This window comes from Streptopelia decaocto (assembly GCF_964273445.1).
Source record: "Streptopelia decaocto genome assembly, chromosome: 16".
NCBI lineage: Eukaryota > Metazoa > Chordata > Aves > Columbiformes > Columbidae > Streptopelia > Streptopelia decaocto.
Genome location: NC_138671.1, coordinates 11620370 through 11638920, shown reverse-complemented (window position 1 = coordinate 11638920; position 18551 = coordinate 11620370). Strand labels below are relative to the sequence as shown.

The 18551-nt window shown below is 57.4% G+C and overlaps 1 protein-coding gene across 1 annotated transcript in view; it reads right to left on the bottom strand.

Moving 5' to 3' along the window:
- Nucleotides 1-17043, bottom strand: part of NTN1 (netrin 1) — a 99451-nt gene extending 82408 nt beyond the window's left edge. The window contains exon 1 of the mRNA XM_082067247.1: nucleotides 15854-17043. Within this exon, the coding sequence (XP_081923373.1) occupies nucleotides 15854-16877 (1024 nt within the window). The 5' untranslated portion in view covers nucleotides 16878-17043. The remainder of the gene's footprint in view (nucleotides 1-15853) is intronic.
- Nucleotides 17044-18551: the final 1508 nt, after the last annotated feature.

The window sequence follows — 18551 nt, the reverse complement described above, 5'->3', positions numbered from 1 at the left end:
AGAGTTTCAGCCTCTGCTTTTCCAGCCCTCAATCTGCCACCACGAGGGGATGGGATAGGGGACAATGTGATCCCATGAGCCTGGGAGCTGAGGCTGGGGAGGCGGGTGAAATCTGCCAGAGAACGGACAATGCTGTCACAGCTAATAGGTGCTACAAGCCAGCAGGGACAAGCTGTTATCGCCTTTGCTAGGGAGCGTTCACTCTGAAACCTAACAATGACTTGTGGCTTGGGTAGCATTTTGCTGCCTTAGTTCTCAAGCTGGGAGTGAGCATCAAGATTTATTTTAAGCTGCCAAGCACAGGCATGATGGAATAACATACAAACGACTTCCCACAGAGGTGGAATTGGGCATACAAGACTGCACTCCCCTGAACAAGTAAATCTGGTTCTCTGAGCTGCTCCTTGGCGGATGCATGGGAGATGCAGGAAAATTCCCCTCTTTTTCCGTATTTTTGCTATTAATTTTCCCCTGACAGTGTATCTGAGAGCTGGGGGACTATACCTGGGCATGAGCAGAAAGGGCTCCACTAGCAAAGTGCAGTTGGCATCCCTGCAGCCTGGGACACAGAGCTGGCCCCGGCCACCAGCACGGGACGTGAAATTGCTGCTTTGGGGCTTGCAAGGACAAGCGCACACCCCGGCATCAGGGCAGCCAGACTCCTGGAGGCAGCACCTGCCCTCTGTGGTTTCAGACTCAGGGTTGTGTTGTTGCATCTGGCAGAACAGGAGCAAATCCATCAGTGCGAGCAAAACCCGCCTGCAGCCAACCCGCCCTTCTGCCCAGACCCAGCCGGGAGGACAAATTGCACAGAGCGGGAGCGCGAATTCATCCAAAGCCCACGGAAACTAGAGGGGACGCTTGAAATTATTTCTCCTCTTCCCACTTGCCTTCTCTTTCCATCTCATTTAAACTGAAGCTGTTTGCATGCAGAAAACAGCAAACAAATCCAAACGCCACTGCAACAGCATCTGAGCCACGCAGAAGCCTGACTCAGGCAAACCCATTGCTGTTTTCTTCTTTCCATTCACTTAAACTCAGTTATTTTACAGAAGCTGTGAGGGGGGCGAGAGGATGCCTTAGTAATCCACTTAAATTGCTTGTTTAAATGGGCAGCCAGCTTCTAACGGGGCTAATTTTATAGGCACCATAACCCGATGAGAGAAGTTTCTTTTACGACTCTGCACTCCCCCTGTCTCGAAGCGGAGCAAAGGCTGCGGCCGAAGCCCCGGGGAGTCTGCACAGATCTGCCAGTTCGCTGGCAGAAAGAGGCATTGGTAATTCACGAAAAATAAAACTGTCTTATGAGATATAAATTAGATTATTGCTCTGGGGAGATGAGCTGCTCCGCTCACCCACGGGATAGCATCTGTTGCAATTACAGGTTCTTCCAGCCCGCTCGGCAGAAATGACCTCCCAAATATTTTAGCAGCAGCTGGAGCACACACAAACACTCGATGTTCTTTTGATGGCTGAACAGCAAGTGCTTGCTCTGTGCTAAATTACTAGCTGGTGGCCCCATCTCCTCTGGGGACTCTTTGGGGGGGGTCCAGAGTCCCCTCGGCAGAGATTACAGGGTCCAGATTGTCACCTTGCAGTGGGTGCTGGAGGCTGAGCTGGTCTCTCTTCATGGGTTTGTACAGTGCAAAGTGCACCCTTGGCACTAGATCAGCAATATTAATTGCCCATGACAGGAAGCGGGTAATCAGCCTTCAATCCTGTATAATTACACAGAAATTACCAGAAGAAATTAATTCCAAAAGGTGAACATATGGGCCACAATGCTGAAGCCAGAGCTAGATTTTGCCTCTGGTTACTGCCACTCATAACTGAGGGCAGAATCTGGGCCAGAAGTGTATTTTTTACTTGGTGATTTATTGTACCAAAATGGAGCTGGTAATGAAAACCGTGCTCCACTTAATACACAGTGAGCTTCCAACCAAAATGCCAGCAGGATCTCTTTCTTCTTGCCTTATAACCGCCCGGCAGCAGCGGCTGTCCTGCCGCGGCCATGGGGACAGCCAGCACCCCGACCCCAAACCCCAGCGCTCGCTGCCACCACGCTCAGGGGACACACACTCCCCTGTGTCCCCAGACCGCCCTGGACCCCCCTTTCCTTCTCCCCCATCTCCCACTGTCCTCTCACACTTTCCCCAACCTGAGCAGGGCTGAGCCTGTATTGCAGATTATTTTAGCAAGCAAGTAAAAATCCACCTTAATTGTCAATTATTCAGCGAGCAAATAAAAATCCTCCTTAATTGCAGATTATTTCAGCAGGCAAATACAAATCAGACTCTCTGACTATGTATTTCAGAACACAGGTCTCCAAAATAGCCCCCATGGGCTGGCTCCATTTTGCCAAACCTGCCCCACTATGTTGCAGAATCGATCCGCTCAACCCAAACCACATGGGTGCTGAGCACCCACCGCAGCACCCAAAGCCAATGGAGCCATATGGGGTGAGAGCTTTACTCATTCCTGGCTCAACCTGCTGCTTCCTAGCCTTAAAAATGCCTTTTATTCTCCTGCATGCACACAACAGCGGGTACATCCCCTCGCCTCGCTGAGAGCAGCAGGTGGAGAAAGCTCTGGGGAAGCCCGGGGCAGCGAAAGGACCGTCCAGCCCCTCTGACCCCCCCTTGCGAACACGGGGCGACCTGTGGGAAACCGCTGGGAGATGGCCGAGTGCCACGGCCGAGCCCCTGCACCGCGAACGGGAATTCATTTGCATGCCAAAGTTGTAGTCGGGCGCTTTACAACACGGTGCGAGCATATCAATGTATTTGAATCTTCAATATCGCCCAGCCCATTGCCCGGCAGCGCGCTCCCCTCGGAGAAGATCCCTCCCGGGGGGCTGCTGGAAGGGGGTCTCAAATAAAAGATGCGCAGATGAAAAGCTTGGTTCCCGAGGGCAGGGAAATGATGGAGAACTGAAACACACCAGATTCGGGCACACAGCAGATCCGCGGCAGAGTTTCCCCGGCCAAACCCGTGCCAGCGGCAGCAGGAAACGCGCGGGCGGTGTGACAAGTGTTGTGGCCTCTCCTCGGCTCTCTGGCTGCCTCAATGGGCCCCGGGTGACTCCGCAATCCAGGTCCCATTCAAGCCAGGAAGAGTCGAATCCCGGGGGTGTGTGTTAGGCCAACACTTTCCACTTCTCTTTCAGCTCATGGACACCTATAAATTTTCCAGGGACAGCAGTACAGTACATGCCTTCGCTGCAGTCACTTCTACAGACTCCTTAGAAGTAGTCCAGGACGCTGAGAAATTCATTATATTAAGCAATTAACAGTGATGTGTGTGAGTTCACGGACCTTCCTGCTGCCAAGGACCAGAGTACAAACTATATCACCCCCAGTCAAGGCAAGCGAGGCAAATTATTGGCAATAAATACATTTATTCCAAACGTTAACCTGCTTTACATTCCTTTATTTAACACAGCTGCTCTAAAGAGGGGTTGGAATAAAGGGAAAATAAAGTCTGTGAGTCTTCATGCCTCCCCGGTTCCCTCGGCAGAGCTGGCTGAATTCTTGTCACTATTATTAGTATTGCGATTGTTGTTGTTATTATTATTGTTATGATTATATGCGTTTCATTCTCTTTTGGGTCATGAATAATGTATGACTCTGTCTCCATCCCCTTTCAATGGATTCACTATCCAGGGAGACTTGCTGAATAATTTGGATCATTCGTTTTCAAGTGCATGGGCTGCCGACAAATTGTTCGCTTTTCATTACTGGGAACATTCATTGGTCACCCAAATCAGGGGGTTTCTTTGGTCGCCCCGAGCACGTGATGAGCTGTCTGGGGTTTTGTCGGGATTTCTTTTTCTTTTTAATTGATTGGGTGAAACTTTGTGAAGTGGAGACTAACAAATGGTTCATTTGGGGCTCTGGATTTCTGGAGAAATCAGTTTGCCAAATTTTTGGGGACATTTGATAGTTTCACAGAGGCTTGTGAGAAGTATATGCTCTGGAGCATATTAAACGTAATTTAATGTTTTAAAGGCATCATTATTTTTGCCATTTGATTTGATCAAAACTATCAAACAGCTGATTATTAAGCTTTTGCTCCATCAGGGCTAATGAGAGAAATACTGCAGTAAAATCCCCAGGGAATGTCAGTTTTCAAGAGGCTTACATTGGGGGATCTTCTTCCCTTAAAATCAAACAAGTGTCTGTATTAACCTGTGTCCATGGGGACAGTTTTGGGGACCCTGCACTGCCCAGATCCTGCAGACATGGTCCATCCCACACGAGCAGCATCTCCCCAACCCCGGGCAGGCTCCAAGCTCAGCAAAGACACATCATGGAATCACAGAATAGTTTGGGTTGGAAGGGACCTTTAAACCTCATCTAGTCCAACGCCCTTAAATTTCTTTGGGACATGCTGGGACATGAACACAGCGCAGCAAGGACGAGCACTGCTCCCCGCTCTGCTGCTGGACCACGGGACGGAGACAGGTGGCACATCACCGCTGGTACCCACAGTTTGTCTGGGGGCCTCCACTTGGGCAAATCTCAGCAGATTTACTGTCAGCTCCATGAAATTCATTAGGACGTGCCACACTCATCTGCAGAATGAACCGATAACAAAGTCGCATTGGTTCACAGACCTTCTTGATCCTCCTGCTGCTAACCCAGACTGTGTGCCGTGCCCAAAAATGCCATGGGCTAAATCCAGGTTCACCCAGGAATTAGTAGGGCTGTGCCTCACCGCTCCTGCTCAGACCTTCCCAGCACGATGTGCTGTGATTGCGACCCTGCAGATGCAAATCATCCAACTCCCTGCACCACAGCGGCAACTGAGGACAACCTCACAGTCCCTGAGCCTCCCTGCCCCGCACTGCCTGCTGCCTGTGCTGCCTGCTGCCTGTGCTGCCTGTGCTGCCTGTGCTGCCTGTGCTGCCTGCTGCCTGTGCTGCCTGCTGCCTGTGCTGCCTGTGCTGCCTGTGCTGCCTGCTGCCTGTGCTGCCTGTGCTGCCTGTGCTGCCTCTGCTGCCTCTGCTGCCTCTGCTGCCTGCTGCCTCTGCTGCCTGCTGCCTGTGCTGCCTCTGCTGCCTGTGCTGCCTGCTGCCTGTGCTGCCTGCGCTGCCTGTGCTGCCTGCTGCCTGTGCTGCCTGTGCTGCCTCTGCTGCCTGCTGCCTCTGCTGCCTGTGCTGCCTGCTGCCTGCGCTGCCTGCGCTGCTTGTGCTGCCTGCGCTGCCTGTGCTGCCTGCACTGCCTGTGTTACCTGTGCTGCCTGCACTGCCTGTGTTACCTGTGCTGCCTGCACTGCCTGTGCTACCTGCGCTGCCTGTGCTGCCTGTGCTACCTGCGCTGCCTGTGCTGCCTGCACTGCCTGTGCTGCCTGCGCTGCCTGTGCTGCCTGCGCTGCCTGTGCTGCCTGTGCTACCTGCGCTGCCTGCGCTGCCTGCGCTACCTGCGCTGCCTGTGCTGCCTGCGGTGCCTGTGCTGCCTGCACTGCCTGTGCTGCCTGCACTGCCTGTGCTGCCTGTGCTGCCTGCACTGCCTGTGCTGCCTGTGCTGCCTGTGCTGCCTGCGCTGCCTGTGCTGCCTGCAGTGCCTGTGCTGCCTGTGCTGCCTGCACTGCCTGCTTAGCCCCGATTTACGAGCAGCGTGTGAAGGACAGACACTGGGCCGCTGGGCTGAACAATGCGGGAATATTAGCCGAGTTACAAAAACAAACAAACCAAACCCCGTCGGGAGCCCGTTTCATTTATCTTCTTTTGTCCAGTTTTGCTTCAGCGTGAAAGTCGCCCTTTCAATTCCAGCAGTTGTGTTCCAGCCCCGGCGGGTAGCTGATCCAAAGCATTACACTGAGAGCTTCCCAATGGCATGTTTGCACAGTTCAATTCATTTCTAAATATTCAGTGGAGTTTCCCTCCCTCCTACCCTCCCAGGACTTTTTGCCCAAGAGCTGAGGGTGTAAAGTACAGGGCCGGGGATACTGGTGCACAGAGCCTTTGTGTGCAAACACAAGCTGCTGTTTGTATTTGCCTTCACACTGTCAGAGCTCAATTGTGCGCAATGCAATACTGGCTACCAGGCTGCTTTCAATATCCGCTCGGCCATCCCCGCTGCCAGAGGGACACTCCCCCTCCCCGTCCGCTTTGAAGCAAAAGTGATTTAATTTCATGAGACTTTCAGTAATCATGTTACAATCTCCAACGTTAACCAGAACCGACTCCCTATTGCAAAAGGGCGGGCGGACAAGCAAGTAAACAGCTCGGGACAGCCTGCAAGGCTGGAGGAAGGCGAAATGCAGGACGGCCGCCTGGCTGGTTCTGCACCTCTTATCAGATGGGGCTGGAAAATAACAGCCTCTTGCCGGCACCGGGAGGGAGCAGCTGGCTTTGGCCATCCCGAGGATGCTCTACGGGCTGCTTAGCTCATCTCACACACTGCAACAGCTGATTTTTAAAACCGGAGCTTTTTCTCCTCTCTGCAGCTCTACCCATCATTTACCTTTCTCCTTCCCTGTTCTATTTACAGTGTCCTGGTACCCTCGCCATGTCCCCCAGGGCTGGATTTGCTTCTGGGACAGGCTTCTTCTGGTTACGCGTAACCACACGCTGCTGTGGCCAGTGATCCAGGGCCTCCTGGCACCAGGAGTGGGGTCTGGGGGGGTCTGGTGTGAGGAAGAAGAGGCTGAGAGCAGGGAGATTCATGTCTCACGTGCCTGTGCTGTCTGTCCCTCACCCCTCCAACAGGGCTCAGCTCTTCCCAGAGCATCTTCTGAACAACATACACTGGACCCTGAAGGACTTCTGGGGCTGTCAGAGAAAACCAAGGTGCTGCACTGAGCTGGTGGGCACTGGGCAATCCCCAGTGGGTGTAACAAAATCCCCTTTTTCCCATCACATGAGTTATCCTTGTTCTCTCCATCCTCTATGGTCTGACTGCTTAAGACTGGACCTTAAATACCCAGATGGCTGACATTACGGGGCATTAATTCATCCCATGGAGCTGCCAGCGACATAGGCATACTCAGTCAAAATGAGGCATGAATCCCAATGACCCACACGGTGCCGCTGAGTGCAGCCTGGTAGGGATCAGGGTGATGGATGGCTCCGAAATACCACGGGGAAGATGACACGGAGTCCTCATCCATCTTCCCATCTGAATCTGTGAACTCGGAGCACGCAGGCGTGTGTGAAGATGGTGACAGGGGACGGAACAGCTGGACTTCTCCTCGCGCAAGCTGGGAGCGCGCAGACCCAGCACGGATATGGCACAGAGCCCGGAGCACGGAGCGGGGACTGCTGAGCCAGCAGCGCTGCTCCTGTGTTTCTTCCCTCATTCCCACCTGGGACTGCGGTAGTACAGAAATCCCTCTGCTCTCCAGCGCCCTGAGAAACCAGGGAATGTTCTTCCTGCTCCATCACGCGCCCTCACCGAATCTGTGGCTACTTCTCCGCAATCAGAAAGTGTTTCCCAGCTTTTGCCCACAGCAAATCAAAGAGAATAAATTTGCTAGAAAACAAACTTGTAGAGCCTGGCTGCACCTGCCCCTCATGTTGGTTTTGCTCTTTTCCAGGTGAATTTGGGGGTGCTGGGTCCTGTTCTCCACCATCCTCTCCCCAAACAGGGGAGGCGCAGCAGCTTTGACCATCAAGCAGGGATAAAGTTTGTCTCCGAGCCCCCCTGCGGCTGCTCGCCCCCACCAGCGCCAGCATCCCCGCTTGCCTGCCCACACAATCTTTCTTGCTGTTTACTTTTGGCAGGAGATGGCAAAGGTCTCCTGGGTTCATCCTTTACCTTTACCAGCCCTACTGTCCCCAAGGCACATCCCAGGAGCGGGCTGGGGCTGCAGCTCCCCATACCGGGACACCCTGACCCAGCACCGGGCTCAGCACAAGATGGGGTCCCTCTGCAGGTGATACCACAGCCGGGGTGACAATGGCAAAGCCACATGTCCCTGCCAGCATATAACCCTCTGTGGAATAATTTAGAGATACTGCACTTCAAGGAGAGTGTGAAATAGAGTTTTTTTCCTTCCCCAGCCTCCAAACCTCTATGAAGGAGGGAGACGCAGATACGATTTTCAACCCACCCATCGTTTACAAGACACTTTGAAAAAACTGAAAGAACTCCTGCCTGCACCCTCCCTGCTTCCACGGCTGTGTGTGGGACATGAAACTGGGCTCTTGCCCTATCTGCTGCTCTCTTCACTTGCTGCACTCCCCGGTGACACAACGGTCACTTTGTGCAGGATATGCAAGTTGTGAGCAGCAGCAATTTTGCACCCAGTTGTGCTGTTGATGCAGCAGCCCCTCCAGTGCCAGCTCAGAATTCAGGGCTCCCAGTGCCAATCCTGCCCCGGGACAAAGCAGTCCCTCTGGCCATATCACACCTTCAGTTTATAAACTCCATCCTCCACTAAAACTAGTGCTGTTCAAAATAAATCTGTAACTCAAGCTCTCGGCAGAGCCGCACGCCTCCTCCATCCCCAGCCCTCCGCTGACACGGGCGCTTGTGCTCTCCCAGCTCAGAACCCATTTTTTTAGTATCTGCCTAAAAAACCCACAACACTTTTTCCTCCCCACCAGTTAATCCTCCTCCCTCTGCAGAGCCCAACGCAATCCCCCGGCCGGCGTGCGGCCGAGCCCCTTCGTGCCACTGATCTCTGCTGCAAACCGGGCTGGGATGGAGCGAGAGCAGCCGAGCCCTCCACTGCACTCCCCCCAGCAGCCGCCCGGCTGCACCGCCTCAGCGCAGGAAAAGCCTCCCGGCTCCTTATCAGTCCCCAGGGCATCCTAATCCCCCTATAAATGAAAGCTATTATACAGATATCTTTTTAAAAGCCTGTCCGTCACTTCAGCCAGGCAGCCCCGTCCCAGCCGTCAGGGGCTTGGTTTTTCGGAGCGCAGTTAGTGGGAGTGAGGCGATGCTACTGGATAGAGCTGGGTTTGCACTGTCTGAGGATCTGGGCTGTTTCTTTACGAGCTGTGCTCTGATTCCTGCCCGGTGCAGCCCCATCTCGCCATGACGCCGGGTTGCAGAGCCAGGCTGAGCCCCGCGGCACTGCCAAGCTCCCGGTTCTGCCGCGCCGGCTGCGGGAAGCAGCGGGGATCTGGCACGGATGCTCGGGGAGGGGAGCTCAGGTCGTGTGAAGGAAATGTCCCCCCCGCTGATTGCAGCGGCAAAGGCCAAACGGCAGCCACCTCTCCAGAGACACCCTGGGGACAAAGCAGATGCGACCGCTGGGCTCTGCCACCGCCAAAGCCTTTTTCCAGGTTTAATCCGTCTGCACGGGCTGATCCTGGCAGCAAAACCTCTGCCTCCCCTGCTGCTGCCTGGAAAGTTGGCGGGACCTGTTTGGAGCAAACACGAACATGCTGCAAATAAATAATATGCGGGAAATCAAGTCTGGGGGCTGTGAAGCCCCCCGCATGTTGAGGGCTCAGTCCTGCACGCCAAGAGCTGGTGTGTTCTGCACTGCCAGCAGCCGTGTCAGTGCTTTCTAGGAAAGGTTAGACGTGGTTTTTGGTACGTCGTGAGGCTGGTTTGGGTTTATTTCTGCTGATCGACAGCAATGCTGAAATGATGTGCAACCTCTGCAGTGTGAACGTCTCTAACGCTGTGAAGGTAACCGGCTGGTTCCAAACATCCTGACCCAAGATGTCCTTCACCCTGCATGTCCCCCAAGGGGGAAGAAACTCATCACAGCACCCCAAAATCCTCCAGAAGGTCCCCAGAAAAACTCTGCTTGGCCAGCCTAACCCTGGCATGCAATAAGAGCAAGAACCTTCAAAACACTGTACCAAAAAGCAGGGCATCCCAAAAGGGAGGCAGGAGAGACCTGGGGCCAAAGAAAGACAGCAACCCTCTGTGGTCAGAAAGTCCACCCCCAACTCCCAAAGACAAAGAGAAGATACACTAAGACTATAAAGATGGGCTCATGCATCGCAGCTGCCCCCATTTCACAGGCCAGGTGGGAAGCCCAGAACCACAGGAGTGTTCTTCCAAGCAGGATCCCTACACGCAGCAGAGATTCCAGAGCCCTCGCGTGCTTCTCGCTCCATCCTCGGAGGGGCAGCACGTCCCCCCGGGCGGTCACGGGGAGTTTGCCGCAGCGAGGACAGCGTAGGCTGAATAAGGATGACATGCTTTGGCCCAGAAAGAGGAGGGCAGAGATTAGCCATGGACAAGCTCAAGGGAAGGCAAGTGTCCAACCCTGAGTGCCAAGCCTGGTTTTGTTTTAGCCTTAACTGCGCTTTTTTGTTTGTTTGTTTGTTGGTGTAAAAACCTTTCTGTTGGAAATCAGTTTAACTTTAAGCTTCCTGAGAATAAAAGCCTGTGAGAAAGCTCTGCCCATGCAAGGCTTGCTTGGGAGGCTACAATGGGAGTCTCAGCAGCTTATGGGCCCATATTTCTATGGCTACAGCACCCATCTGCTCAGCAATACAGTGTTACCCGCAGCTCGTGCAATTCCCCATGCAGAGCAACCCGCTGGGAGCTGAACCAGGGCTGGGGTGTAAAGGACCTGCGGCTCTGTGGACGGCACACGGTGTCACGAGAGGTCCAGCCCACACAGGGTCTGTTCCAGTCACCCGCTGGTGCCAGGTTGCTGGTGAAGCTGCCCCAGTTGCAGTGTTTCCCTAGACACGAGGATGCTATGATACTGTTTCATGCCTTTCTTACCCCAAGTCGGAAGCATTTTGCACAGCCTGCCTTTATTCTCTATAAATGGGGAAACTGAGGCACAAGACAAGCCTGGATGTCAGGAATGATGAGTATTCTTAATATCACCAGAAGGTAGTGGGCATTATCAGCACACAATAGCTCCAAAATCCACCTGCCAGCCTTGACTGGCTGGCTCAGTCCAGAGCCATCGTCGTGCTGTGCTGCCCAGCCCCAGGCAGCAGCATCCGTCTCAGATGCACAAAGGATGCTGCACCCTGGGGATCCTTCATGGGCACCCTGAGATCCTCCACTGGCACCCTGGGGATCCTGTGTTGGGACCCTGCAGGGACACCTTGGAAATCCTTCTCAGACCCTCTTTGCTCAGATAAGAAATGTCGTTGCTTTACAAGACGAGAAGGGACGCTTGCATCCTTCCCGCCCCTCTGGAAGAGATGTGGCCATGAGCAGGGTGAACACTGGGGACACTCAGGTCCTGCTTCTCCTTGCAGAAGGGTTTGCAAAACCACTTCAGTCCTCTGGCTGACTCCCACCTCACCATGATGCCTGGAACCGAAGCGGAAGAGGCTGCAATGGAGATGATTAATGCAGGTTAAAGAAAAGGGATCACCTAAATTTAATAAGGGGCACCAGGAATTCCCCAAGATGAAATCCCACCGTTCTGCTCTGCAGAACCAGAGCAAGAAGAGCTCGCTGCTGTGGAAGTATTTGGTTTCCCCGGTTGTAATGAGGATGGAGGGCAGCCCACCGGCTGTTTCAGTGAGCGCTGCTCTGCAAATACCTCCCTGAACCGCTACCGAGATGCTAAAGCCCCAGGTTTGTCTGGAGGGAAGTTTCTCATTGTAAGCATTTGGCAGGCTGCTCTCTGGTAGTTTCCAGTCCCCTCCTTGTCAGAGATAAAGTTTCCTTTTAGCTGGAGGAGAGACTTGCTCACAAATTGCTCTGACACAACACACATCCCAGCCTGGGAACCCCACTGCAGCGCACGCCGTGGAGCAGAACCCGTCTAACACCCGCTTCGCACGCGGCTTGTGCCAAATCCCCTATCTGAAAACACAAGATGTTTCCTTTCTCTCCCTGCAACGGCACTTGTTATTGTTAAACACTCTCTAGGCATCACAGAGGGCCAAAATCCGAGAGGCGCCCAGCACCTGCAAGCCCCATTGACGTCAGACACACGTGCAGGCGGCGGGTGCATCTCCCGGCCCCGCGGGGAACGCGCCGCGCAGCCCCAGCGCCGGCGCTGGGAGCGGAGCCTGGGGCTCGTTCTCAAGGTGCCTGTCAGCGGGCTGCAGCCTGCGCTCGTCCAGCAGCGCCTTCCGCAGCCAAGGCAAAGGCAAAAGGTATTTTATGCAAACTGAAGGGAGTATTTGAAAGCAGCGCTTGCCCATGTTTGTTTTCAAAATAATGCTGCAGTCCATGAGAAATTGTGGAATGGTGTCGATTGCATTTTACTGATGCTGCTGAGTCTGGTCAAAGCCCCTGCCTGCATTTTCATGTGTCCAAGCTCACCAGCTCTGACAACATTTTAGTCCAGGCCTTTTTCAGCTGCAGTCCCCTCTCACAGGGGAACTGGAAGCTTCATCAGGACAAACCGGGTTGGAGACACAGGGCTTGGGCTGTACCAATGCTGAGCAAATGGAGCCAGCTTGACGGCGCTGGAGGGAAGGAGGATGGAGAACAGACCTCTAAGCTTGTCTCCAAGCTGTGACCTCCCTGGAGCACGTTAGCTCTCAGGCGCCTGGCCAAAGCCAGACTGTAAGGTCAAGCTCTACGTGGATGAGTTATTTGCCAGGTAAAGTTGATGGGAACCTGAACCTGTGAAAAGCTCTACTGGTCGGGCTCCTTCTGCGGGAGCAGGTCCCTGGAGAACACCTCCTTGGGCCAGGCTCTCTCCTCTCCGTGTGCGGTGCCCAAGCTCTTGTAGGCAGAAAGAAGTGATAAAGAAAAATTAGATCAGCCTGGTGAAAAACGTTCCCGTGGGAAATTTTGACTTTTTGTCAGAAACTCCAGCGCATTTCTTTCTCAGCCCCAAATAAGCATGAATAGGAACAAAGATTCAGTTTTGGCAGGGGAAATGGGATTACCAAAGAAAACACCCAAATTTTTGAGCAAAGCAGACACATTCTATCATTTTTCTCCCTGGCTGGAAAAAAAAAGAAAAAAAATCCAGATAAAAAGAGCAAATTCAGTGAAAAAAAAATGTAATCAGTTCTCACACCACTGCCCAGGGCAAATTCAGCTAATTTGGCTAATACATCTCCTCCCTCTCCACTGCTGCTCAGGAGGCTCTGGCCTCCTCCGACTTCTCTCTCAAGCGGTTGAAGATCCCTCCAACATGCAGCTGGACGCGTCACCACTGACCCACCGTTGGGCCCGGCCCGGCGGACACTGCGGCCCGAGCCCTCGGGTGACCGCAAAGCCCGACTTTCTCCCGGGATTTAGGAGAGAAACCAGGGTGGGCCGACGGTCATGAGCAAGTGGGTGGGAGCTGAATAGGGTTATTGTGATCTTTATCTAGGGGGATTACTCCAGGCAGTGTGGGCTTGGCAGGGCAATGCAGTTGTTTGGCCACGGTTGGTTTTGCAGCCTGATAGGTATGGCCCCGGGGAGTGTGCAGCAGAAACGGGCTGGGGAAAATTATTTTACGGCAGCTTCATCCTTGCAAAACATTCACTTCCCAGCAAAGGCGGCAGAAAAAGAAAAAAATGAATGATTTTCGTTTGTGGCAGCCTGACACGGCTAGGACTGTGCGTGGTCTGAAATGCAAAGCTGGCACAAAAGTCACACGTTTTACTGGAAACTGAGAACTTGTTTCCTTTTTATTGGAAGTAAATTGGAAAGGGAGAAGGATGTTAAGTGCATAGGGCCAGCATAGTAACTGAACAGACGTTTTTTCAGGAGCACTGTAGGACCCTGCAGAGTAGACCAAGGGTCCAATAGAACCCCGAGATCATATCAAATTTTATGGCATCGCCGATAGCGGTAACTTTCTGCACGCATGGAACTCGTCCCTGCCTGTGGGACGGGACTGAAACCTGGGGGAGCTGAGCCCCCCGTGCTTCCCTGGACCTGGGAAATTATCAAGACGTGGAGCCCCGTTCCCGAGCGCTGCCAGGCAGAGGGACCCGCCGGGACAGAAGAAAAGCAAACCCGGAGATAACCCGGCTGTTGGCACATCCGAGCGGCACCCACCGCCTTCGCCTCCGGGAAACGGCATCTCCCCGCCGCTTCCTTCCCCCGCTGCCGCCGCCCCGGGGCCGCGGCCGCTCCGCCCGACGGGCAGCGGAGGCTCCGGCCGGGGCTGACACCGCCGCCCGCTGCCGGGACCCCCGCACCTTCCCCCGGCGCCGCCACCACGGGTGTCCCGGTGCTGCAGGACCGGGCCTCCCTCTCCCCTGCCAGATAACCCAGACTTGGCCGCTCCTCGCTGTTCGAGGCGCCGGCGAAGAAATTGCGCTCTCTGCAAGAGAGACATCTGATTGTGATTTGGGGAGGGGGGGGAATAGGAGAAGGGAAAAATAAAAGCCCAACCCTGGCCGCTCGGCGGTGCTTTTTTTCCTATCGTCGGAGCTGCAAATATTTTGGAAGACGGGGCCGTGTTTTCCGTGTAAACAAGGCGGCGGCAGCGGGCGGCGCGGACGCGCCCCGCGGAGCCGGGGGGTCCCGGCGCGGAGAACCGAGCTGAGCCCGCGGTGCATCCCAGACCCCGGGGCTGTGTCACCCCAGCCACCGGCACACGGCTCAGCGCAGGGGCTGGCACCGGCCCCCCGAACCGCGGCGACAAGAGGAGCGGCGGCGCACGGGGATCCCGCTGGGGACCAGGAGGTGGAAGATCGGGGGGAGCCGGCGGCGGGAAGTGCGGGGCTCAATGGGAAAAGCACTCCAAGCTTTTCACCCTTGGTCACCCCGGGCAGAGGCGAGGGACTCCCCGTCTCCCCTCGGGAGGAGGCTGGCGCTCGCTTACAGCAAGGACAGCGCGAGTTTCTCGCCCGAGAATCGGTTACTCCTCGGTTCTCCTTTGGCCTTGGGGCTCGTTCAAGTCCCGGCCGCCCCAACACAGTCCCCGGGGCCGCCCGCATGTCCTGAGGATGCAGCGGCGGGAGCCGAACTGCCCTCCCCAGCGCCCGATCGCATTGTCACCCGGGGGAGGACCGGAGCCCGTCCCCGTCCCGTCCGGGCACGGAGCCTCTCGGGCGAGCCGGAGGCTTTGCGGTGGGGCTCTGACCGGGAAGGGAGCAGGGCTGCCGGCTCCGCTCCGTGCGCTGCGGGATCCTCGGCCGGGAGCTGCCCGGGACGGGGAAACCTTCCCAGCCACACGGGGCTCCTCAGCGCTTTTCCGGCCACGAACGGTGTTTTCCCGGTCTCCTGAGTGTCCCTTCTCACCCCTCCTGAGCAAACTTGCTGTTTCCTGCCCCGCTGTCCCCTTCTTGGCGCACCAGAATCCCCCGGTACCCTCGATCCTGCGGTCCCGGGTCCTCCGGCGTCCCCCCGCCCCACGTCTCCCGGGCTTTCGATATCTCCTGCCCCATATTCCTGTGCCTCGTCGTCACCTGCCCTGTGGTTCCCAGTTTCCCGTGCCCCCTGCTCTGCACTTCGGTGCTGTCCCCAGTGCCCTCTCGGCTGCCTCAGTGTCCCCTGCCTTGCCCTGACGGGCTCCTCCGAGTCCCATCCCCTGCGCTTCCGAGTGCCTTCACACGCCCTGTTCCACGCTTCTGGGTCGCTCGGTGTCCCCTCCTTCGTCCTACGCTCCCGGGTACCTCAGCGTCCTCGCCCTGTCCTGCTCTCCATGTCCCTGCGTGTCCCTGTCCCGCTCCCCGTGTCCCTGGATGTCCCCGCGCTGCTCGCCGTGTCCTTGGACATCCCCATGCCTTTCCCTCCCTCTCTCTGGCGGTCCATTGCCGAGTCCTGGATGTCCCCATGCCTTTTGTTCCCCGTTCCCTGACGGGTCCTGGATGTTCCCATGCTCTTCGCTCTCCAGTCCCAAAGCTCCCTTCCCGAGTCCTGGATGTCCCCACGCCTTTCCCTTCTCGTCCTTGAAGGTCCCTTGCCGAGTCCTGGATGTCCCCACGCCTTTCTGTCCTCGTTCCCTGCCGAGTCCTTCGCTCTTCCCTCCCTCTCCCTGCCCTTCCGGGGACCCCAGTGCCCTCTCCCCGTCCTTCCCCCCGTGTGTGCCCGAGTGTCAGTGTCCGCGGCGTGGGACTCACCCACGCACTCGTTGGCCTCCCGGGCGGTCGCTCTCTGCCAGGGCCGATCGTAGTGGAAGGGCTTGCAGCGGTCGCACTCGGGGCCGGCCGTGTTGTGCTTGCAGTCGCACACCAAGCTGTCGTCGCGGTCACGGACACAGCGCGACGCGTGGCCGTTGCATTTGCATCGCCCTCCGACCTGCAAGTCGGAAACGGCGTAGAAGTAGGAGTCGCGGGCCAGCTCGGAGTCATCCTCGCTCTCGTCGCCGAAGGTGTGGAGGCGGCTGAAGGTCACCCTGATGTCGGTGGCCGTCACCCAGTCCTGCAGCACGGGCGAGTTGTCGAAGTCGTGGGCGGTGGGGCGGCCGTCCAGGGTGCTGAAGGCGATGAGGCCGCCGGAGAGGGGCCGCACGTCGGTGTGCGAGTCGGTGCAGACCGCCTCCTGCTCGTTCTGCTTGGTGATGGTGGCGCGGTTGGGCTTGTTGTACATCTTGCGGCACTGCGTGGAGTAGAACTGGAAGGGCACCCAGGTCTTGCCGTAGTCCATGGACTTGTGGATGGCCATGGACTCGGGGCGCGGCGAGCAGAACTGAAGGCTGACGTAGGTCACCTCGAATTTCTTGCCCAGGGAGAGGGTGAGGGTGACGTTATGGGGGTACTGGACGTAGCTGTCGGACTGCCAGCAGGTCAGGTTGTGCGGGTTGTTGAGGTCGGTGAGGAAGGAGGGCGGGTGGGCGCGCTTGGGGTCGGAGGCGTTGCAGAGGTGGCAGGACCGGACCTGCTCCTCGCCCTTCTCTGTCACCACGCAGTACCGCGACGGCGGCTTCCCGCAGGTGCTCGACACCTTCACCTCCTTCCCGAAGGCCGAGTTGACGAAGTCGGGGATGCAGCGGCGGGGCAGCCCGTGCTCGTCGTAGCAAGGGTCGGGCTGAGCCGTCTGCACGGCGAACATGCTCACGCCGTGGTAGCCGCCGCGCAGGGGCTGCGCCAGCCACGCCGCCGCCAGCAGCAGGGCCAGCGGCCCCTCCGCGCCCCTCCGCGGCATCCTGCGCAACCTCCGCGCGGCGTGGGGGGGAAAGGAGGGAGGGGAGCGGCCGCTCTAAGCGCGCAGCTCCGCGGGGCGACTTGGCCGACGGACGCGGTGCAGAGGCTCGGGGAGCCCGGAGCACCGCCCGCCCCGCGGCCAGCCCCGCGGAGAAAGGGGAGACCGCGGCGGCGGCGGCACCACAAAAGTGCGGCTGGCGGCGGGGCTGGGTCCCGCCTGCCTCCCGCCCCGGCACGGAGAATGACTGGCGGTCCCAGCCCCCGCCGCGTTTGAGGTCATGCTAAAGGAGTGACATCGCGCTCAAGGAACAGAACAACGACATCCACTGGCGGCTCAGCCAGAGACACGCACAGGCCTCGGGGAGGGCGGGGGGGAGGGATGGGACAGGGACGGAGCCCGCCCCGATACCGCGGCGATGGGCGCCGGCTCTGCCGCGGGGCTTCCGAGCCGCCCCGAGGAGCCGGGGAAGGGCCCGGCTTCTCCCTCCACCCCGCTGTGCCTCAGACGGAGGTCAGGGCTGTCCGCACCTCCGCAGCTGGGGGTGCTCCGTGGGCATGGGTCGGGGAGAGGGGGGCACCGGCCGAGAGGGGCTTCAGTACCTGTGAGGACGCCGATAGGGGCAGAACCGGGTGCTTTCCCGGCTGGTCGTTGTTGGCCTCCCCTTCCCTACTAGTCCCCAGCCCATATCGTGCCTGACCCCCTCAGCTGGATTGGGAGGGGGGTCCGGGGCAGAACCAGCGCCCAGTGCAAGAGCCCGGAGCCCGCCTGGGCACCGGCCCGGTCCGAAGGGGTCCCCAGAGGGTCTCGGCCCGGAACCTCCGCACCGGAAAGAAAACTCGATGACGGGGAAGTTTAACTGGGGGGACACTAGAGTCTTTGAGCACGACACGGGAACTAAGGGGCCTGACGACCCCCGGCAGGTTGTTTTAGGGGGCCGATCTCGGTGAAGGGGCCATTTGCCCGGCACAGCCCCAGTGTGCTCCCCTCGGTGTGCAGCTTGTCGACGTTTCCCTTAAAGCGAGGAAGGGACTAAAGGGCGGCATTTGTCTCGCACCGGGCCGTGCCCCAGCCCGGGCTCCGCTTCCTGTCCTCCCCAGCAGACCCCGGTGCCGGGCGAGCCGTCCCCCGACGGCTGCCTCCCTCCGGCTCCGCTCGGCTCTTCGCCCGATGATCCCGGCCGGGGACACGCCGACGCCCGCTGCTCCGGCCCAGGGGACGGTACCGAGATCCCGGAGAGATATTCGCGGGAGAGAGCGGAGGGGTTTCCCCCCCGCGGCTCCCGGCCGCCCTAGTCGCCCCCCTTCCCTCCCTCTTTGATTAAAAGGGCACTTTTATTTTTCCAACGGAGGTGCCCTCTCTCGGAGCGCTGCCCACGCCGTGTCACTCAAGCGGCCGGGCCCTGGCACGGTGGCGCGGTCCCCTCCCCGCCAGTCCCGGTGGGGCGGCCCGAGGGGACAGCGGCGGCCCGAGGGGACAGCGGCTGCCCGGGCAGCGGCGAGCCCCAGGCCGGCCTCCGCCCCCTCCCCTCCGCCCGCCCCTCTCCCCGCTTTGAATTCCTTGCCACCGAGCTGAATAAAAGTGGTTGTTGTAAATTGAATTAGTGCCTGATTAATCTGCTCCCGGGCCTGCTAGCCCAGCGGGGAGTCTTTGGCAATGCAACCGCCTTCCCTGCAG